This window comes from Cherax quadricarinatus, chromosome 65, assembly GCF_038502225.1.
Source record: "Cherax quadricarinatus isolate ZL_2023a chromosome 65, ASM3850222v1, whole genome shotgun sequence".
Classification (NCBI taxonomy): domain Eukaryota; kingdom Metazoa; phylum Arthropoda; class Malacostraca; order Decapoda; family Parastacidae; genus Cherax; species Cherax quadricarinatus.
The window spans coordinates 5,464,917-5,487,394 of record NC_091356.1 but is presented as its reverse complement, the minus strand read 5'-3'; the positions used below and the strand labels follow the sequence as shown (position 1 = coordinate 5,487,394).

At 38.3% G+C, this 22,478-nt stretch overlaps 1 protein-coding gene across 2 annotated transcripts in view; it reads left to right on the top strand.

The window, feature by feature from the left end:
* Window positions 1-14,344, top strand: part of LPCAT (lysophosphatidylcholine acyltransferase) — a 165,999-nt gene extending 151,655 nt beyond the window's left edge. For both annotated transcript variants that reach the window (XM_053793771.2, XM_070098902.1), the window contains exon 10: window positions 1,814-14,344. In XM_053793771.2, coding sequence (XP_053649746.2) covers window positions 1,814-1,947 — 134 coding nt within the window. In that variant the 3' untranslated portion in view covers window positions 1,948-14,344. The remainder of the gene's footprint in view (window positions 1-1,813) is intronic.
* The last annotated feature ends 8,134 nt before the right edge of the window (window positions 14,345-22,478 follow it).

The window sequence follows — 22,478 nt, the reverse complement described above, 5'->3', positions numbered from 1 at the left end:
ATGAATGTGGCGGTATACTTTGAAAGATATAAGATCTTACCTCTGCTCTGAAACAAAGTAATACATTTGCTGATTTGTTTGTTTACTCACTCCTTCCTTGAGGTACCTAGTAGAATAGTATCAAATGAGAGAGAGAATCTTGTACCCCTTCTCCTATGTACATTCTCATGTATTTTGATAATTTAATTTTGCCAGAAAGTGACAACTTTGGGATTAGTATTGGATGAATTGTTACATGGTAACTCATAGAGGCATGTGAAATTCTCTCTACCTCTCATTATCTTTCCGAGTTGAAATATTGGTCTAAGTTTTGGACTATCAGGTCTCGTGGAGTGCAATAATTTTCTTCCTCGAGAAATTGAGGCATAAACTTTCTGTATACAGTGAACCATCGACCAACGATGGCATCGATTAACGATAAATCCGACTAGCGATACATTTTAACGCAAAAATTTTGCCTCGACTTGCGCTAAAAAACTCGACCAACACTATTCATTCCGTCTGAGACGCGTCCACTTCTGGCCAGTGTTTACAAGCCAGCCAGTCACCACGGTCGCTTCCAAGCATACAATCGAAACATTTCATATTATCACAGCCTTTTTAGTGATTGCACCTGCAAAATAAGTCACCATGGGCCCCAAGAAAGCTTCTAGTGCCAACCCTACAGCAAAAAGGGTGAGAATTACTATGGATATGAAGAAAGAGATCATTGCTAAGTATGAAAGTGGAGTGCGTGTCTCCGAGCTGGCCAGGTTGTACACGAAACCCCAATCAACCATCGCTACTATTGTGGGCAAGAAAACGGCAATCAAGGAAGCTGTTCTTGCCAAAGGTGCAACTATGTTTTCGAAACTGAGATCGCAAGTACTCGAAGATGTTGAGAGACTGTTATTGGTGTGGATAAACGAAAAACAGATAGCAGGAGATAGCATCTCTCAAGCGATCATATGTGAAAAGGCTAGGAAGTTGCATGACGATTTAATTAAGAAAATGCCAGCAGCTAGTGATGTGAGTGAATTTAAGGCCAGCAAAGGTTGGTTTGAGAGATTTAAAGGGAAGGGAAGTAACCCCGGAAAAGGACTTGCCACCTCAAGTCCTAATGGAAGGGGATTCCCCTTCTAAACACTAAGACCATCAACACTCTCCCCTCCTCCCATCCCATCAATCATCACCTGATCTTCAATAAAGGTAAGTGTCATGTAACTGTGCATGTCTTCTTCAGTTTGTGTGTATTAAAATTAATATTTCATGTGGTAAAAACAATTTTTTTTCATACTTTGGGGTGTCCTACACGGATTAATTTGATTTCCATTATTTCTTATGGGGAAAATTAACTTGACTAACGATAATTTTGGCTAACAATGAGCTCTCAGGAATGGATTAATAGCATTAGTCGAGGGTCCACTGTACTTGTTTCTGTCAGTATTTAAGGGATTCAGTTTATTGATCTTTTTTTTTTTTTTTTTCCATTATTGTAGGCTGTCATCCTGAACAATTTAACTAGAGTAGAATACCGGAGATCATCAGTGTTTAATTTCAGAGTGGTTCTGTTAATGCTTACAAGAACTGTTAATCCAGGGGCTATATTGCATTTCAGAAGAACCTACTGCCCATTTTTTTTTTTTTTTTAATTGTCCATCTTTTTTTTTTAAATCACTGCCTCTCATTCTGTCTTGCATTTCCCTCATCATGCTATGTACATATACATTCCTAGACCATGTTATAATTTCAGTGCAAATCTCCTTTTATGTTTCCAAATTTATCCACCCCTATAAGATTTGTTAATAAGTGGCACTCGTCTCTACACCAACAGAGGACTTTCAAGCATATGCCAAGAGAAAGCCAGAGTATGCAAAGATCTTCCTAACCTACCAGGAGAGCATTAAAAATGGTACAAGACCACGACACATTCACAACTCTCTCCTTGGCAAGAAAAAGATTGAATAATCAATTTCCACTAAATATTGTTTGTATCTTTGCCTGCCATCTCTTGAGTAATATATGGTAAAAAGATATAGTGGAATGAAAAAATATTTCAACAATTTGAACATTGTATATCAACTTAAGGCTAGTTTTTTAAATAATTGAACTAAATTTTATAATTGGGTAAAAATTATATGTGGGGGGAAAGGTGTACTACAGTGCTGTAATAATGTGCAGCACAAGACAAACTGGCATATTGTATTTAGTAATCAACATGGTATATTTTTTCATGATTTATTTCAATCACTTAAAATTAAATTGTTTCTACAGTTTAGTTTCTCTTTTAAACTTTAGTAAGCTAAAAGCAATGGCAACCCTTGCTATCCAGTAACTGATGTAGTACAGATACAATATTAGTCGTAGTAAATGTTATTGTTTGTAACAATTTCAGCTATAAATTTAACATCAACACAGTATCCCCCCCCCCCCATATTCATGAGGGATAAGTTCCATGACCAACTGCAGATACCCGAAACTGGATAGTAGCAAACCCTATATACAAGTAGTTTTTTGTTTATATACATACCTGTGATAAAGTTTAATTGATAAATTACGCACAATAAGTCTAGAATTAGGCCTTTTTCAGGTCTTGTTAAGTATAGAGGGATTGTAGAATTATTAAAAGTATTGCAGTGATTGTAATTTTCAGTGGTAACTATAGTATTTCTTTATATTACTGTACTGCATGTTAAACATTTTGTCTTCATAGATATTTGGTTTTGTTTTCCCAGCATATAAAGGTCATGTTGGCTAAATTTGGTGAATAGTGACATATACCCTAAAAGTATCAGTGCACAGTAGACTTTCACCTAACATAGTGTGTGTGTGTGTGTGTTAGTTACCAGTTACCAAATTGTTAAAGGCACTTGTCAAAAGACATTTGGCCTGTTAGTTGCTTGCTTGTGTGCGTGTACATGCATGTCTCCCACCGAGACAGGGTAACCCAAAAAAGTAACTCTTTCACCATCGTTCACAATATCACTGTCTTGCCAGAAGTGAACAGATACGGCAGTTCAGATGTCTCTCCAAACAGCAGATATCCCAAACCCCTCCTGTAGAGTGCAGGCACTGTACTTTCCGCCTCCAGGACTCAAGTCCAGCTAACTGCCGGTGTCCCTGAATCCCTTCACAAAATATTAACTTGCTCACACTCCTTGCTTTTTTTGGCTGCGCTCTCAATCGCTCTCATGCAAATGACATGACTGAATTATGATATGCTCCGTAGCAGTGTGGAATTCTAAGTTTTCATTTTTTTGTCTTCATTTTGAACTTCACAGTAATTCATGTTTGCTGTGGCACATTGTGAATTGGTGGTTGAGGAATATAAACTTACACTGAAAATGGGTCATCTGAATAGCATTATATGAGAGTCTACAGTACTACATTTCTTGCTGGATATTGAATGTCAAATATTAATATATATTTTTTAAGCCCTTAAGAAATATTTATAACTTGTTTAATTACTAATAAATCATCATATCTTTGATATGATGATTTAGTAGTTGCATTCAGTTTCACAAATGATTTTAGCATTCTCTATTAATATATCTTAAAAATACATAGTAGAACTGAGATATATGCATAAAAGTTACTGTAGGATTAATAGTGAGCTCCTCCAAGGTGTAATTCTGAAATTTAAAGTAGCCTCTGAAATCTTGCCATTAATTTATATTATGGCTGTGAGCTTTATAACATTGTCTTATATTGTAGCAACAACAGTACCTATCTTGTCTTGCCTGGTTATGAATAAAACCCATAGAAAATATGAATGTGTATTCTGAAAATATTTAGAAGATAGGCCTGCTTCTAATACTGTGACTCTGTGAGGTGGCTAGGTACATCAGCTCATTATAAGGCTAGAACAAGTAACAAAGTAGTTATCTACCTCCTCCTAATAAAGTATAGGTGTCCAAAATATTTATGGTGCCAAAATATTAATGTATTATAATTCAGATTGCCTGTAAGAAATTAATGCTATGCATGTTTGTATCATGTTAAATATGGGGTGTTGCATGGCAGACAAAGAATAAGCGCTAAATTCACACAGTGGAGAAAAATGCAGGTATGGGGGAGATTGGAGCTACAAAGATTAAGTTACCATATTTTATTATGAGGCTGTGAGCCTAACTTACAGATGCAGATGATGATAATATCCACTCATTCCCACAAACAGATGACACAAGGAATCAATTCTTCCACTGACTCGGATTTTGGCTGTGGAGGCGTTTATTCTTTGTTGCTGCACAGTGCCTCGTATATTTAATAATTAGCTGTGATATGCTAGCCAACAAAATCTTAGTTTGGCATATGAATGCACTTATTTATATAATAGATAATATTAAAACAATGTAGTATTTCTATAATAATTTAATTTTTTACTTTGAAAAAATATTTTCCCAGTATTCATTATTAATTCATAATTTTTACTGATAAATATATAAGGTGCACCCTTCACAAACTCAGTAAATGCCACTTTCAAAAAACTGAATTGTAAGTGGCTGCTGGCATAGATGTGTGCAAATCCTGTGCTCCTATTGACAGAGAGCTGAGACTTGTTTTCCGTGGGTTGACTATTTCATAGAATTCTCTATTCAAACTATGCTCAAGCTACTAAGGTCAAGGATGTCATTTTCAAGGCAATCTTACTTTGAGTCTCAGTGCCGATAGACAAGGAGAAACCAAACAAAACAATAAAGTGAGAATATGTTTTCAGAAACAAGAGCACACTTTTGTCTGGGATGGCACTTGCTGAGTTTATGCAGGGGATACCTCACATATATATTTGCAGAACTTTTTCCATTTTTACTTCATCCTTAAAAATATTTTGCACTATGTTAACAAATAATAACTGTTTCTATTACTGGTAATAGTTTTGGTTTATTGTGTAAAAATTAATTATAAAATTTGTGTTACAACTGTGACTGCATAGTAGTTTAGAAGGCAGTCTTTGTACCATCCTTCAACTGACATCAGTTAGTTGTACCAGGTTACAAAACAGTTTACCTGGTTATTAGATATGTGCTCAGTACCATATAGATATATTAAGAGGATCTTATTGCATAGACATTTTATCCTAAGCTTAAAATGAAAATTTAATTGTGGAATAATCCTTTGCTATATGTTTATAAATTGTAGAGGCAGAATAACTAATTTTAAATGAGAAAAAGACAATTGCTCCTTTTAAAAAGCATCTGTGCCCAAAATTTGGAGACAGATGTTTTGTCACAACTTGCCAGTTTGTATTGATTGTAGTATTTTATATTTTGTGAGTATTTTTTGCATATTTTTTATAACTTTAGTACAGTACTGTGATATAGTGTGGCACCACAAATCCAACATGATCTGGGTCAAGTTCTTGGCTGGATGCTTTTTTTTTTTTTTACGAAGCCTTAACTAAACAACTTGTGCAGATTCACCAAAAAAAAAAAAAAAACTTCCACACTTTTTGACTGGTTCATTTAAAAAGGTATAATCACACTACAGTTTGGGAGGGGGGGGGGTATTTTATTTATAAGGTTAAATTTCTGACTTGGGTCTTAGTAATATGAAAATCCACTCAGTGAAGCTTTAGCTCATAAGACAGTCCTTCTGTTGGCTTATTAGTCTACCCCATAAAATTTTAATACAGGTCTCCCTCAACATTCACATTTTCAACTTTCGTGGGCTTCACACATTCGCGAATTCCCAACCGCCAAATTCCCAGCCACCAAATTCCCAGCCGCCAAATCATATTTAAGTTTCCCGCCACCTGCGAGTCCCTACTACCCTCCCTCCGACCCCCGCAACTGGCAGCCAGCCATCCCACCACTCAGTGTGGCAAGTGTTTTATTTGTTCATTATTTGCTATTAAACTACAGTATAAATAATGTAAACCCATTCATGACTGCATATTGGAATGGCTATTCGGACAGGTATTAGACGGTGACATCATGTGTTTACTCTTGAACACTGCAAAGAATTAAACATTTCTGCTACAGCTAATAATACCAATAGTAATAATAATAATAATAATAATAAATATGATATAATTGAAGAAGGAAATTGTACAAAAATACGAGGGAGTGGTTGACACATCGTCAGTGTGACTTTGTTTATGCTGGAGTGAACATTAGTCTCCCTGCTCTTCCAAACATTTCACAATAATTCATTGTGTTTGGTGCTTGTAGATTGAGTGTGACTGGAGTGGTAGAGGCAGTGATTGAGGCAATGGTATTTAATAACATACATGTTAATAATAATACATGTTATTAATAATATGTACTATTATTATTTATAACATATATGTTATTAAATACATACATGTTAATAATAATACATGTTATTAATAATAACATGTACTATTATTATTTATAACATATTATTATTATTATCACACTGGCCGATTCCCACCAAGGCAGGGTGGCCCGAAAAAGAAAAACTTTCACCATCATTCACTCCATCACTGTCTTGCCAGAAGGGTGCTTTACACTACAGTTTTTAAACTGCAACATTAACACCCCTCCTTTAGAGTGCAGGCACTGTACTTCCCATCTCCAGGACTCAAGTCCGGCCTGCCGGTTTCCCTGAATCCCTTCATAAATGTTACTTTGCTCACACTCCAACAGCACGTCAAGTATTAAAAACCATTTGTCTCCATTCACTCCTATCAAACACACTCATGCATGCCTGCTGGAAGTCCAAGCCCCTCGCACACAAAACCTCCTTTACCCCCTCCCTCCAACTTTTCCTAGGCCGACCCCTACCCCGCCTTCCTTCCACTACAGACTGATACACTCTTGAAGTCATTCTGTTTCGCTCCATTCTCTCTACATGTCCGAACCACCTCAACAACCCTTCCTCAGCCCTCTGGACATTAGTTTTGGTAATCCCGCACCTCCTCCTAACTTCCAAACTACGAATTCTCTGCATTATATTCACACCACACATTGCCCTCAGACATGACATCTCCACTGCCTCCAGCCTTCTCCTCGCTGCAACATACATCACCCACGCTTCACACCCATATAAGAGCGTTGGTAAAACTATACTCTCATACATTTCCCTCTTTGCCTCCAAGGACAAAGTTCTTTGTCTCCACAGACTCCTAAGTGCACCACTCACTCTTTTTCCCTCATCAATTCTATGATTCACCTCATCTTTCATAGACCCATCCGCTGACACGTCCACTCCCAAATATCTGAATACGTTCACCTCCTCCATACTCTCTCCCTCCAATCTGATATTCAATCTTTCATCACCTAACATGTATGTTATTAAATACCACTGCCTCAACCGCTGAATTATTGTGAAATGTTTGGAAGAGCAGGGAGACTAATGTTCACTCCAGCATAAACAAAGTCACACTGACGATGTGTCAACCACTCCCTTGTATTTTTGTACAATTTCCTTCTTCAATTATATCGTATTTATTATTATTATTATTATTATTATTATTTTTATTATTATTATTATTACTATTGTTATTATTAGCAATAGCAGAAATGTTCGATTCTTTGCTGTGTTCAAGAGTAAACACATGATGTCACCGTCTAATACCTTTCCTAATAGCCATTCCAATATGCAGTCATGAATGGGTTTACATTATTTATTCTGTAGTTTAATAGCAAATAATGAACAAACAAAACACTCACCACACTGAGGGTCGGAGGGAGGGTAGTAGGGACTCGCAGTGGTGGAGGCAGTGATGGAGTCTGTGGTATTTAATAACATACATGTTATTAACATACATGTTATTAAATAACATACGTTATTAAAGCATAACATGTATATACATGTATTTAGTACAATTTACAACGTTTTCATGTATTTTATGATTATTCATGGTTCAACAAGTTAAGGAAGCAGTATTGTAATATATTTCCCTACAATATATTGGGGCACCAAACATTCACGGTTTTTCAACATTCGCGAGGCTCTTGATCCCCTAACCCTCGCGAATGTTGAGGGAGACCTGTATATATCTTATCATAGATTTGGATTCTACGCAAAAATCATAGCATCTGATATCAACAGATAAAAAATAAAATAGATCATTCCATGCCAATTACCAACAACTTCAAACATTTAAAAAAAAAATTGACTGATTTTTCCAAAAACATTAAAGTAACATGCATGATTTAAGTGAATGTTTAGAAATTCAAATGTTCTTTCTTTCGACACACCAACCATATCCCACCGAGGTGGGGTGACCCAAAAGGAAAAACGAAAGTTTCTCCTTTTACATTTAGTAATATATACAGAAGAAGGAGTTACTAGCCCCTTGCTCCATTCATCTATTATTATTAATTATTATTATTATTATTATTATTATTATTATTATTATTGTTATTATTATTATTATTACTATTACTATTACTATTTTTATTACTGTTATTATATTCATGGAAGTGCTAAACTCATGTGAGGTGAAACAGCACCTGAGGAATGGTAGGTAATCAGGTTTGATCTAAGAAATGGAAGAACAACTACAGCTCCTTGGATCAGAAGCCTTTCACTAGCATCTAGGCACTCCATCACTCCCTCCTTGAAGGAAACATACAAAGTTTCAGTGCTCTTGATAGAAAAAAATAACTTGAACTTTGAATTCAGTAAAATAATTGGATCTGTACAGTCTTCTTAAATAATTCTTTGCTATTCTTGTTACAATCTTAGTTAATTACAGTATTATCTTCCCTCATGGGAGGTTCCTTGATGTTGGTGAGAAGCTCTTGATCCAAGGAACTGGATTTCATCTCCCTTCCATTGAACCCTTTCCTAGGCACAATGCAAAACCCAAAGGGCTTTGCATTGACCCTTTTGGGTTCAGCAACCCTAGTAGGTTTAGCACTTGGTTTTGATTATAATTATATTTTTGGGTTTAGTGCTCAGTTTGAATATAATAATAAGAATGGGCTTTGCATTTGTCCCATGAATATAATAATAGTAATTACAATGTTATTGATAGGCAAGTATTAAACCCATTTGGGTAATGATGGGGAGATTATGAGGTTTGATCTAAGGGATAGGTATATGATTCCTTGGATCAAGAGCTTTTCATCAGCATCATTAAAGGTACAGGCTAAGTTCGGTCTTTTACAAATCACATTTCATTCAGTTAATCATCCTCTCACACCCACCTTCTCTCAGAAACCCTTTGAAGTGGGGGAAAGGGTAGAGGAGGACCTTGATGCTGGTGAAGGGCTCTTGATTAAAGGAATTGGAGCTACCCTTCCTTCCTTGGTTCAGATTGATTATCCTCATCCCTCCACTACCCTGAGTGCTATTTACCTTTTCGTATTTAGTGCTTTCCCTTGAATATAATACTGTAGTAATTTCTTCTTGCAGTGCTTTAGGCATTTCTTGATCAGTCATGGTAACAACCATAGTATTGGCACAGTGGACATAAATTGAAAGTGAAAGGGAGGAAATTCATTAATTCCATTTCCAAAATAGAGAGAAACATACCCATATTTATCGTCAGATATAAAATATTATTGTATAGCCCAATATGCACCAAGCAAAACAGTTATATCCAAAAATATAAAAATCAGCAAATTTGATGGAAAAAGAAAAAGTAAATTTTGATTCTCTTTCCTAATTTCCAAAAGAACCATAAAAACATAGCCTGATTTTAACCAAAACTCTTTTAAGACACCACATGTGTGCATGAAAATAAGAGCATATAATCAAAAACAACGCTGTATTACCCTTGTAGGTTTAGCGCTTAGGTTTGATTGCAATTTTTTTTTTTTTTTTTTTTTTTTTTCTCAACAAGTCGGCCGTCTCCCACCGAGGCAGGGTGACCCAAAAAAGAAAGAAAATACTTTCATCATCATTCAACACTTTCACCACACTTGCACATTATCACTGTTTTTGCAGAGGTGCTCAGAATACAACAGTTTAGAAGCATACACATATAAAGATACACAACATATCCCTCCAAACTGTCAATATCCCAAACCCCTCCTTTAAAGTGCAGGCATTGTACTTCCCATTTCCAGGACTCAAGTCCGACTATATGAAAATAACCGGTTTCCCTGAATCCCTTCACTAAATATTACCCTGCTCACACTCCAACAGATCGTCAGAGACAGAAAAATAGTATTAAGAACATTGCAAGTCTCAGAAACTTCCTTGGATTTCAAAGCTTTCTTAATTTCATTTCATGGGGCCTAATAAAAATATGTTTGCGTAATTGTGGAAGTTCCCAAGTTTCTAAAGTTTAGATTTGTGGTATTGTACTTCACTGTATTAGTACAGCATTAGTAAGTCATAATGTTAAGCTCAGAAATATCCTTCAGTTGACATTAGTGATTACAGTATGTTTAGTTATAAAGCTTTTGTACAGTGTTTTTCTCTTGTCTTGTGCATATACACAGGGAAGATTATGTATGACATGAATCAACCACTTATGTTTTGAGGATTTTAAACTTTGTTTTGTTTCCCATTACACCATAGTAGGTATATGCTTCTTTTGGCAAGAGTTTTTGGATGGACAGTACATATTTTTAAGCCATGATGTTTGTGTGCTCTGTTTGTTATGCTTTGTTATAGAATATAATAGCTATATTTTTGTAGTATTTAGCAGAGGCAAAAAACTGTAGTATGACTATTCATGGCAGATTCAATATTATTGTATTTTTGGAAAGACTCAATTTAGAAACTTGATTTATTGCATCAGTTCAGCAGCTCTGATACAGTGCTAACTTTTATACACAAACCAGTAAGATTATAAGAACTGGTAATGAGTATAAAATTACAGTATATGCATGTGCCCCAGTAAGGTTTCTTCACAACAGGCTTCTTAAATAGGACATAACTATGGTAAGTTATTTTTATTTATATGTGGTAAAAAGCTTGGTCCATTAGGCCAGCAGATGCCTTATCAGGTCATCATTAGACAAATCCCATTGTCAAGAGATTCTCTCCTGTTGTGACAGTATTGATAGAATTATCAACAATATGTTAGGTAAAAAGACATAAGCAACTAATGTGACATTTTATTGTGGCAATGTTTCCTTCTCCAGGAGCTTTGACAAGTCAATACAAGCAATACAGGGACACAGAGGGTATATGTAGGGTACCCTCTGTGCCCTTGTATTGGCTTGACAAACCTCCTGAAGAATGAAACGTTGCCACAATAAAATGTCATCAATTGCACATGTCCTCTTACGTAACAGGTTCTCTCCTGTTTCTTGACAAACAAAAGACATCCATTTCATATACTGTATCAAAGCCTGCAGTTATTTCCACAGGGGCTAAAGCAGTCTGTTTCTTTTAGCTCTCTTCTTGTTCTCTGTCCTTGGATGACATTACACCATGTATGGTGTACCTAATAGTGCTCTATGTCATAGAGCATAATTTTATTTTCATCTTCTCTCTTAATGCCCTTTTATGTCCACTCTCTCACTTTCTCGGTCAATCTGAAAATTCCATCTTTAATGAAGATGCTATTATATAGTCCGAGATATCTTTGTTACTCTGCCTTTAATGTATGCATCCTAGTTATTATCTTTCCTCCTGATTTCCCTTTGCATCTTAAATTTCCAGCTTTCTTTTCTTTGCATTTTAAATTAGCAATTTTCTTTTCTTTAATATGCATTCTCCTCTGTCATGTAGTGTTAAATAATAATCTCAGGTTAAATGCTTTTAATGAATATTTTCCTCTGCCATGTGAGTAATAATATTATAGTATTATCCAATGATCTGTATGTTATAAATGTCTAGGGCAAAGAGAGTAGAGAAGCACATGTAGGTGCAATTTGTATGGGAGCCAAAAGAGAATAGAACTGGCAAGAAAGAGTTAAGAAGGCTGCTCAAGGTTTTAAAGTCATGCCAACCATATCAGAGGGAAGATCCCTATGATAGATAAGTTAATGGAGCATGGTTATAATAACTTCTTGGTTTGCTATATTATTGTACTAATATATGGTCATTCAAGAGTTTTGCTTGTTCTTCATATAACTTGATACATATTTTATTAAGTTTGAGATATTTTTTATTTCCACTCTGGTGTTACTTAAAATTCTGCATACTTAATGCCAAGTCATGATTGATTTTTTTTTAATTGGCCATCTCCCACTGAGATAGGGTGACCAGAAAAATAAACATTTTCACTACAGTTCACTAATTTTTGTGTTAATTGGGTTGCTGCAGTTTTTATGAAATTTGCTTTTCCAACTCTGCTGGTTTTAATGTTAATGTGTTGCACACAGAATACATGGGTGTTGCATTTTGGGTAATGGCTTATGAGATTTCATCAGTAGTCAAGTAAATCTGATGCTTCCTGTATCCTAAAGACTTGTATCTTCTTTCATACTGTAAATGTGACAATGATGTACAGTACTGCATTCAGTACAGTAGGGTCCTGCTTTACGGCGTTTCACCTTACAGCATTCCGCTAATACGGCAATTTCAAATTATGACCAAAATTTGCTATAAGCAAACAGTCTTTCAAATACAGTGCACCCCATCCGGCTTGTTTACATTCTCCATGAACACATATCTCTATTATGTCTGAAAATTTTCCAAAATTTCAAGTGTTTTAAAGTTATTGCATATTTTATATGTACTCTGATAATTATTCTTATGTGTACCTGTACCTAAATATACTTACACACTGTGCTGGCATGGAGGTACACATTAAAATCACCAAGAGTCTCTCTACTCTTGAAGACGCCGTATTAATAATACGTACATGTAATCTGTTGGGCGCATTAAATGTCATATATTACACTAATATAGACATTTCTATTCATCCATCTATGATTTTTTTCTCAAAATTATATAATAAACATGCTACGTAACATACAAACATGATACACCCACAGTATAAAAATTGACATAAATATATGATTTGTTTACCAAGCTGTTGGTTGGATTGTCAGAAGAATTATGTTTTCTCTAGTCAAACACCAGTAACTTAACTAGTAATTTATTACTTTCGTATGCCTTCACTCTGTCTATAGCTATTCAAGACCCTTTTGGATTTAGTGCTTCTTTTCTATTATGATTATAATAATAACTTGCAATAATAATAACAACTTGTAATAATAATGATTTGTCAGAGCATCATTCCTTCTAAAAATTACATGGGAATGGAAGTGTTGGTCTTTATTTATTCTACTGTACCACTGTGGAGACAACTTGTAAACAATATAAGGTGTTTGTATGAATGTTTATGAACCATAACCAGACGCTTCGTCCATTTGTTTACATAGTAGGTGGGGTGGCCAGGCGGGCTACCCTACCCTATCTCCCACACGACTTTCTACAAATCAGTACTTTTTACCTCTCACCCTACATTAAAACCTTTAAGACTACAAATATTATAAGGTAAGTAATGAGTGTATTGTATATGCATTTTATCACTCGAGGGAGCTTTAAGCGTCATCGTAGTATATTATGTGTGGCTGGGGTGGCCAGGAGGGTTACCACAAATGACTTCTTAGAGTAAATACTACTCACCTTTTGCCCTGCATTAAGACTACAAATATTTTGAGGAAAATAATGAGTGTACAGAGTGTGTATTTTACTTTTTATTGTTTTTTAATGCCTAGTTCTATTGCTAACTTAATGTATGTTAGTGTAAACTTGTTATCTGGCATTTATATGCATTTATAAGTGGGAAAAAATGGCATTCTGCTTTCCGGCAGTAGCCTGGAACCTAACCTGCCGTATAAGTGGGGCCCTACTGTATGTTGTACATGAAAAGCATATACAGTTCTGTATTAATGTACTGTAATAATTTACCTGTGTCTTAAGAAAACTGTACAGTACTACTTTGTAGTTACTTGGCTGTGTATAATGCATAAAAATCAAATCTTTGAGAGTCATAAATAATTTGTGAAAGCCCTGAAAAATATAACTGTAGTAGGACATAATTGGGCTACATCTCACAAGGGTTATGTTCAGATATAGTTTCAAGCATTTTATGATACTCTGTATGAATAAAATTTGTGTGACAGTCAATGGATTGAATGCCTGAAGTTTAGTGATTTCATCCCAGCACAAGAAAGAGGCTATTAAGCATGATTTCCAGTAAGTGAATATGCAGTGCCAGGTTCATAATATTTACTGAACCCCTGTTTTTAAATTGGGGGAAGAGCTTAGCCCCAGTTCACCATTGGATGGTTAACCATGGGTAACCAGCTGTTGCTTAATTGCTGATACCCAACACTAGTGTGACAGTGGTTGCTTGATCACTGAGTCAGGTCATTATCTGACAAAGACCTATGTATGAGACACTTCTGTTTTCTGAAAAAAAAAAAAAACTGTAATCTCCTTACTAACATCTATGTGACTTTAGTTATTATTAGGTATCGTTGTGTTCTATACTTTGTTGATCTCTTCAGCTCAGCTTTGTAAATATATATGCTTTTTATTTTGTGTTTTAATTACCTACAGCTTGATTTTGATGGATAAATCTGGCTGACATGGTTACTCATGGGAGTCCTGCTGAAGTACCAGTAATAGAAGCAGCGGCATAAGCAAGAGTACCAGCATAAACAGGAGAACCAGAAGCATGAACTAGAGAATCAACAGTAAAATAGGACCAATGAGTAAAATAGAATGAGAATATGGATGAGAAGACTGTTAATAAAAGATAAGGGAAAAGGACTAAGTTTTTTTTTTTTTTTTAACAAGTCTGCCGTCTCCCACCGTGGCAGGGTGACCCAAAAAAGAAAGAAAATCCCCAAAAAGAAAATATTCATCATCATTCAACACTTTCACCACACTCACACATTATCACTGTTTTTGCAGAGGTGCTCAGGACACAACAGTTTAGAAGCATATACATATAAAGATACACAACATATCCCTCCAAACTGCCAATATCCCAAACCCCTCCTTTAAAGTGCAGGCATTGTACTTCCCATTTCCAGGACTCAAGTCCGACTATATGAAAATAACCGGTTTCCCTGAATCCCTTCACTAAATATTACCCTGCTCACAATCCAACAGATCGTCAGGTCCCAAGTACCATTCGTCTCCATTTACTCCTATCTAACACGCTCACGCACGCTTGCTGGAAGTCCAAGCCCCTCGCCTACAAAACCTCCTTTACCCCCTCTCCAACCCTTTCGAGGACGACCCCTACCCCGCCTTCCTTCCCCTATAGATTTATATGTTTTCCGTGTCATTCTACTTTGATCCATTCTCTCTAAATGACCAAACCACCTCAACAACCCCTCTTCTGCCCTCTGACTAATACTTTTATTAACTCCACGCCTTTTCCTAATTTCCATACTCCGAATTTTCTGCATAATATTTACACCACACGTTGCCCTTAGACAGGGCATCTCCACTGCCTCCAACCGTCTCCTTGCTGCTGCATTTACCACCCAAGCTTCACACCCATATTAGAGTGTTGGTACTACTATAATTTCATACATTCCCTTCTTTGCCTCCATAGATAACGTTTTTTGACTCCACATATACCTCAACGCACCACTCGCCTTTTTTCCCTCATCAATTCTATGATTAACCTCATCCTTCATAAATCCATCCGCCGACACGTCAACTCCCAAGTATCTGGAAACATTCACTTCCATACTCCTCCCCAATTTGATATCCAATTTTTCTTTATCTAAATCATTTGATACCCTCATCGCCTTACTCTTTTCTATGTTCACTTTCAACTTTATACCTTTACACACATTCCCAAACTCATCTGCTAACCTTTGCAATTTTTCTTTAGAATCTCCCATAAGCACAGTATCATCAGCAAAAAGTAACTGTGTCAATTCCCATTTTGAATTTGATTCCCCATAATTTAATCCCACCCCTCTCCCTAACACCCTAGCATTTACTTCTTTTACAACCCCATCTATAAATATATTAAACAACTATGGTGACATTACACATCCCTGTCTAAGACCTACTTTTACCGGGAAGCAGTCTCCCTCTTCTACACACCCTAACCTGAGCCTCACTATCCTCATAAAAACTCTTTACAGCATTTAGTAACTTACCACCTATTCCATATACTTGCAACATCTGCCACATTGCTCCTCTATCCACTCTATCATACGCCTTTTCTAAATCCATATATGCAATAAAAACTTCCCTACCTTTATCTAAATACTGTTCACATATATGTTTCAATGTAAACACTTGATCTACACATCCCCTACCCACTCTGAAACCTCCTTGCTCATCCGCAATCCTACATTCTGTCTTTACCTGGAGTTTACCTGGAGAGAGTTCCGGGGGTCAACGCCCCCGCGGCCCGGTCTGAGACCAGGCCTCCTGATGGATCAGAGCCTGATCAACCAGGCTGTTGCTGCTGGCTGCACGCAAACCAACATACGAGCCACAGCCCGGCTGATCCGGAACTGACTTTAGGTGCTTGTCCAGTGCCAGCTTGAAGACTGCCAGGGGTCTGTTGGTAATCCCCCTTATGTGTGCTGGGAGGCAGTTGAACAGTCTCGGGCCCCTGACACTTATTGTATGGTCTCTTAACGTGCTAGTGACACCCCTGCTTTTCATTGGGGGGATGGTGCATCGTCTGCCAAGTCTTTTGCTTTCGTAGTGAGTGATTTTCGTGTGCAAGTTCGGTACTAGTCCCTCTAGGATTTTCCAGGTGTATATAATCATGTATCTCTCCCTCCTGCGTTCCAGGGAATACAGGTTTAGGAACCTCAAGCGCTCCCAATAATTGAGGTGTTTTATCTCCGTTATGCGCGCCGTGAAAGTTCTCTGTACATTTTCTAGGTCGGCAATTTCACCTGCCTTGAAAGGTGCTGTTAGTGTGCAGCAATATTCCAGCCTAGATAGAACAAGTGACCTGAAGAGTGTCATCATGGGCTTGGCCTCCCTAGTTTTGAAGGTTCTCATTATCCATCCTGTCATTTTTCTAGCAGATGCGATTGATACAATGTTATGGTCCTTGAAAGTGAGATCCTCCGACATGATCACTCCCAGGTCTGACGTTGGTGTTTCGCTCTATTTTGTGGCCAGAATTTGTTTTGTACTCTGATGAAGATTTAATTTCCTCATGTTTACCATATCTGAGTAATTGAAATTTCTCATCGTTGAACTTCATATTGTTTTCTGCAGCCCACTGAAAGATTTGGTTGATGTCTGCCTGGAGCTTTGCAGTGTCTGCAATGGAAGACACTGTCATGCAGATTCGGGTGTCATCTGCAAAGGAAGACACGGTGCTGTGGCTGACATCCTTGTCTATGTCGGATATAAGGATGAGGAACAAGATGGGAGCGAGTACTGTGCCTTGTGGAACAGAGCTTTTCACCGTAGCTGCCTCGGACTTTACTCTGTTGACGACTACTCTCTGTGTTCTGTTAGTGAGGAAATTATAGATCCATCGACCGACTTTTCCTGTTATTCCTTTAGCACGCATTTTGTGCGCTATTACGCCATGGTCACACTTGTCGAAGGCTTTAATTCTTTCAATTATAACCCTACCGTACACTTTTCCTGGTATACTCAGTAAACTTATTCCTCTATAATTTTTACAATCTCTTTTGTTCCCCTTCCCTTTATATAAAGGGACTATACATGCTCTCCGCCAATCCCTAGGTACCTTCCCCTCTTTCATACATTTATTAAACAAAAGTACCAACCACTCCAACACTATGTCCCCCCCTGCTTTTAACATTTCTGTCATGATCCCATCGGTTCCAGCTGCTTTGCCCCCTTTCATTCTACGTAATGCCTTGCGTACCTCCCCCACACTTACATTCTGCTCTTCTTCACTCCTAAAAGATGGTATACCTCCCTGACCAGTGCATGAAATTACCGCCCCCCTTTCTTCCTTAACATTTAAAAGTTCCTCGAAATATTCTTGCCATCTACCTAATACCTCCCTCTCCCCATCTACTAACTTCCCTACTCTGTTTTTAACTGACAAATCCATACTTTCCCTAGGCTTTCTTAACTTTTTTAACTCCAAAATTTTTTCTTATTTTCATTAAAATTTCTTGACATTGCCTCTCCCACTATCAACTGCTCTCCTTTTGCACTCCCCCACCACTCTCTTCACCTTTCTTTTACTCTCCATATACTCTGCTCTTCTTATAACACTTCTGCTTTGTAAAAACCTCTCATAAGCTACCTTTTTCTCTTTTATCACACCCTTTACTTCATCATTCCACCAATCACTCCTCTTTCCTCCTGCCCCCACCCTCCTATAACCACAAACTTCTGCCCCACATTCTAATACTGCATTTTTAAAACTATTCCAACCCTCTTCAACCCCCCCACTACTCATCTTTGAACTAGCCCAACTTTCTGCCAATAGTCGCTTATATCTCGCCCGAACTTCCTCCTCCCTTAGGACTAAGTATGAATTATAATACGCAAAAAAAGTTATTTCTCGCTAGGGTAGGGTGACCCAAGGTGTAAACAACAATACTTGTTATTCATTCTTTGTATAACCCTAGTGGGTTTAGCGCTTAGTTATAATTGAAATATCATTCATTCTCTAGCTGTCTTCTAGAAGTGCACAGTTATTGCAGTTGGAGTGTTCCCACAAGTCACTGGTGGCTTAGGGTGAGGTAACTAATGCCATTGTGTTCCCCTTCCCCCTCCTCAAGAGGTTCCCTGATGCCAGTGAGGGGATTCCATCCAAAGAACTTGGATTGAACCTGGTAAAGCAATCTGCCCTTCATGTATAATACTAGTATATCTGGAGAGAGTTCCAGGGGTCAACGCCCCTGCGACCCGGTCGGTGGATCAGGGCCTGATCAACCAGGCTGTTACTGCTGGCTGTATGCACTCCAATGTGCGAACCACAGCCCAGCTAGTCAGGTACCGACTTTAGGTGCTTGTCCAGTGCCTGCTTGAAGACAGCCAGGGGTCTATTGGCAATCTCCCTTATGTTTTCTGGGAGGCAGTTGAGCAGTCTTGGGCCCCTGACACTTGTGTTGTCTCTTAACGTGCAAGTGACACCCCCGTTTTTCATTGGGAGGATGTTGCATCGTCTGCCAAGTCTTTTGCTTTCGTAGGGAGTGATTTTCGTGTGTAAGTTTGGTGCTAGTCCCTCTAGGATTTTCCTGGTGTATATAACCATGTATCTCCCGCCTGCATTCCAGGGAGTACAGGTTCAGGAACTTCAAGCACTCCCAGTAATTGAGGTGTTTTATCTCAGTTATGCATGCCGTGAAGGTTCTCTGAATATTTTCTAGGTCAGCAATTTCACCTGCCTTGAAAGATGCTGTTAGTGTGCAGCAATATTCCAGCCTAGATAGAACAAGCGACCAGAAGAGTGTCATCATGGGCTTGGCATCCCTAGTTTTGAAGGTTATTATCCATCCTGTCATTTTTCTGGTAGATGCGCTTGATACAATGTTATGGTCCTTGAAGGTGAGATCCGCCGACATGATCACTCCCAGGTCTTTGACATTAGTTTTTCACTCTATTGTGTGGTTGGAATATGTTTTATACTCTGATGAAGTTTTAATTTCCTCACGTTTACCATATGGGAGTAATTGAAATTTCTCATCGTTGAACTTCATATTGTTTTCTGCAGCCCATTGAAAGATTTGGTTGATGTCCGCCTGGAACCTTGCAGTGCCTGCAATGGAAGACAGGGTGCTGTGGCTTACATTCCTGTCTATGTCAGATATGAGGATGAGGAACAAGATGGGAGCAAGTACTGTGCCTTGCAGAACAGACCTTTTCACTGTAGCCACTTCAGACTTTACTCTGTTGACTACTACTCTTTGTGTTCTATTTGTCAGGAAATTATAGATCCATCTACCAACTTTTCCTGTTATTCCTTTAGAACACATTTTGTGCGCTATTACGCCATGGTCACACTTGTCGAAGGCTTTTGCAAAGTCTGTGTATATTACGTCTGCATTCTTTTTTTCTTCTAGTGCATCTAGGACCTTGTCATAGTGATCCAGTAGTTGATTCAGACAGGAGCAACCTGTTCTAAACCCATGCTGCCCTGGGTTGTGTAACTGATGAGTATCTAGATGGGTGGCGATCTTGCTTCTTAGGCCCCTTTCAAAGATTTTTATGATATGGGATGTTAGCACTATCAGTCTGTAGTTCTTTGCTATTGCTTTACTGCCCCCTTTGTGGAGTGGGGCTATGTCTGTTGTTTTTAGTAACTGTGGGACGACCACAGTGTCCATGCTCCCTCTCCACAGGATGTTAAAAGCTCGTGATAGGGGCTTTTTGAAGTTCTTGATGAACACGGAGTTCCACGAGTCAGGCCCTGGGGCAGAGTGCTTGGACATGTCATGTATTGCCTGTTCGAAGTCATTTGGCATGAGGGTAACATCAGATAGCCTTGTGTTTACCAAATTCTGTGGCTCATAAAAAATTCATTTAGATCTTCGACTAATGCCGGAAAAAAAATCCCCCCCCCAGTACCAACAATACCACCAGTCCGATGACATTCTTCTTTGCAAATATACAGGGTCTAAAGCCAGCAACAAACAACAAAATACCTTTCATCCATGGACTGCTTGCAGAGGCAAAGGCAATGTTCACGGCTTTCACTGAGACCCACATAAAGGATCACTTAGACAACGAAATATGGAATCCAGGTTACAACCTATACAGATGTGACAGAGTGAACAGGCAAAAGGGGGGGAGGGTTGGCCTGTACATTGCAGAGTCACTTGTTTGCACAGAACTGCTTAATGCCTCAAATGATGTAGTGGAAGTTTTAGCAGTAAAGGTCGAGAACCAAAACCTAGTCATCATGGTAGTCTACAAGCCTCCGGATGCAACATCCCAGCAATTCCAGGAACAGCTGTTAAAAATTGACCACTGTCTGGAAAATCTTCCAGCTCCTGCACCCAACATCTTGCTCCTGGGGGATTTCAACTTAAGGCACCTAAAATGGAGGAATATAGCAAATAATATTGTTGCAGTAATAACACCAGGAGGCAGCTCTGATGAAAACTCACACTCACACGAGCATTTAAATCTCTGCACAAAATTCAATTTAAACCAGCAAATAATAGAGCCTACTAGAATGGAGAATACACTAGACTTCATCTTCACCAACAATGATGATCTGATAAGAAATGTCACCATATCAAAAACAATATACTCAGATCACAACATAATTGAGGTTCAGACATGTATGCGCAGAGCCCCAGAACGACAAAATGAGATTAGTCACGAGGGAGCATTCACCAAATTCAACTTCAATAACAAAAACAAAGTGGGACCAAGTAAACCAAGTCCTAACCGATATAAGCTGGGAAGATATACTAAGCAACACAGACCCCAACTTATGCCTAGAACAGATTAACTTGGTGGCACTCGATGTATGCACAAGACTTATTCCTCTAAGAAAAAGGAGGAGTAGATGTAAAATAGAAAGAGACAGGCGCTCTCTTTACAGGCGACGGAAAAGAATAACAGAGCGGCTAAAAGAGGTCAATCTATCTGAAATGCGTAGGGAGACACTGGTCAGAGAAATAGCAAACATCGAACTTAAGCTAAAGGAATCTTATAGGAGTCAGGAATCGCGGGAAGAACTAAAAGCCATAAATGAAATCGAAAGAAACCCAAAGTATTTCTTCTCCTATGCCAAATCAAAGTCGAGAACAACGTCCAGTATTGGGCCCTTACTTAAACAAGATGGGTCCTACACAGATGACAGCAAGGAAATGAGTGAGCTACTCAAGTCCCAATATGACTCAGTTTTTAGCAAGCCGCTAACCAGACTGAGAGTCGAAGATCAAAATGAATTTTTTTATGAGAGAGCCACAAAATTTGGTTAACACAAGTTTATCTGATGTTATCCTGACGCCAAATGACTTCGAACAGGCGATAAATGACATGCCCATGCACTCTGCCCCAGGGCCAGACTCGTGGAACTCCGTGTTCATCAAGAAGTGCAAGAAGCCCCTATCACGAGCCTTTACCATCCTATGGAGAGGGAGCATGGACACGGGGGTCGTCCCACAGTTACTAAAAACAATAGACATAGCCCCACTCCACAAAGGGGGCAGTAAAGCAACAGCAAAGAACTACAGACCGATAGCACTAACATCCCAAATCATAAAAATCTTTGAAAGAGTCCTAAGAAGCAAGATCACCACCCATCTAGAAACCCATCAGTTACACAACCCAGGGCAACATGGGTTTAGAACAGGTCGCTCCTGTCTGTCTCAACTATTGGATCACTACGACAAGGTCCTAGATGCACTAGAAGACAAAAAGAATACAGATGTAATATATACAGACTTTGCAAAAGCCTTCGACAAGTGTGACCATGGCGTAATAGCGCACAAAATGCGTGCTAAAGGAATAACAGTAAAAGTCGGTCGATGGATCTATAATTTCCTCACTAACAGAACACAGAGAGTAGTAGTTAACAGAGTAAAGTCCGATGCAGGCACGGTGAAAAGCTCTGTTCCACAAGGCACAGTACTCGCTCCCATCTTGTTCCTCATCCTCATATCCGACATAGACAAGGATGTCAGCCACAGCACCGTGTCTTCCTTTGCAGATGACACCCGAATCTGCATGACAGTGTCTTCCATTGCAGACACTGCAAGGCTCCAGGCGGACATCAACCAAAT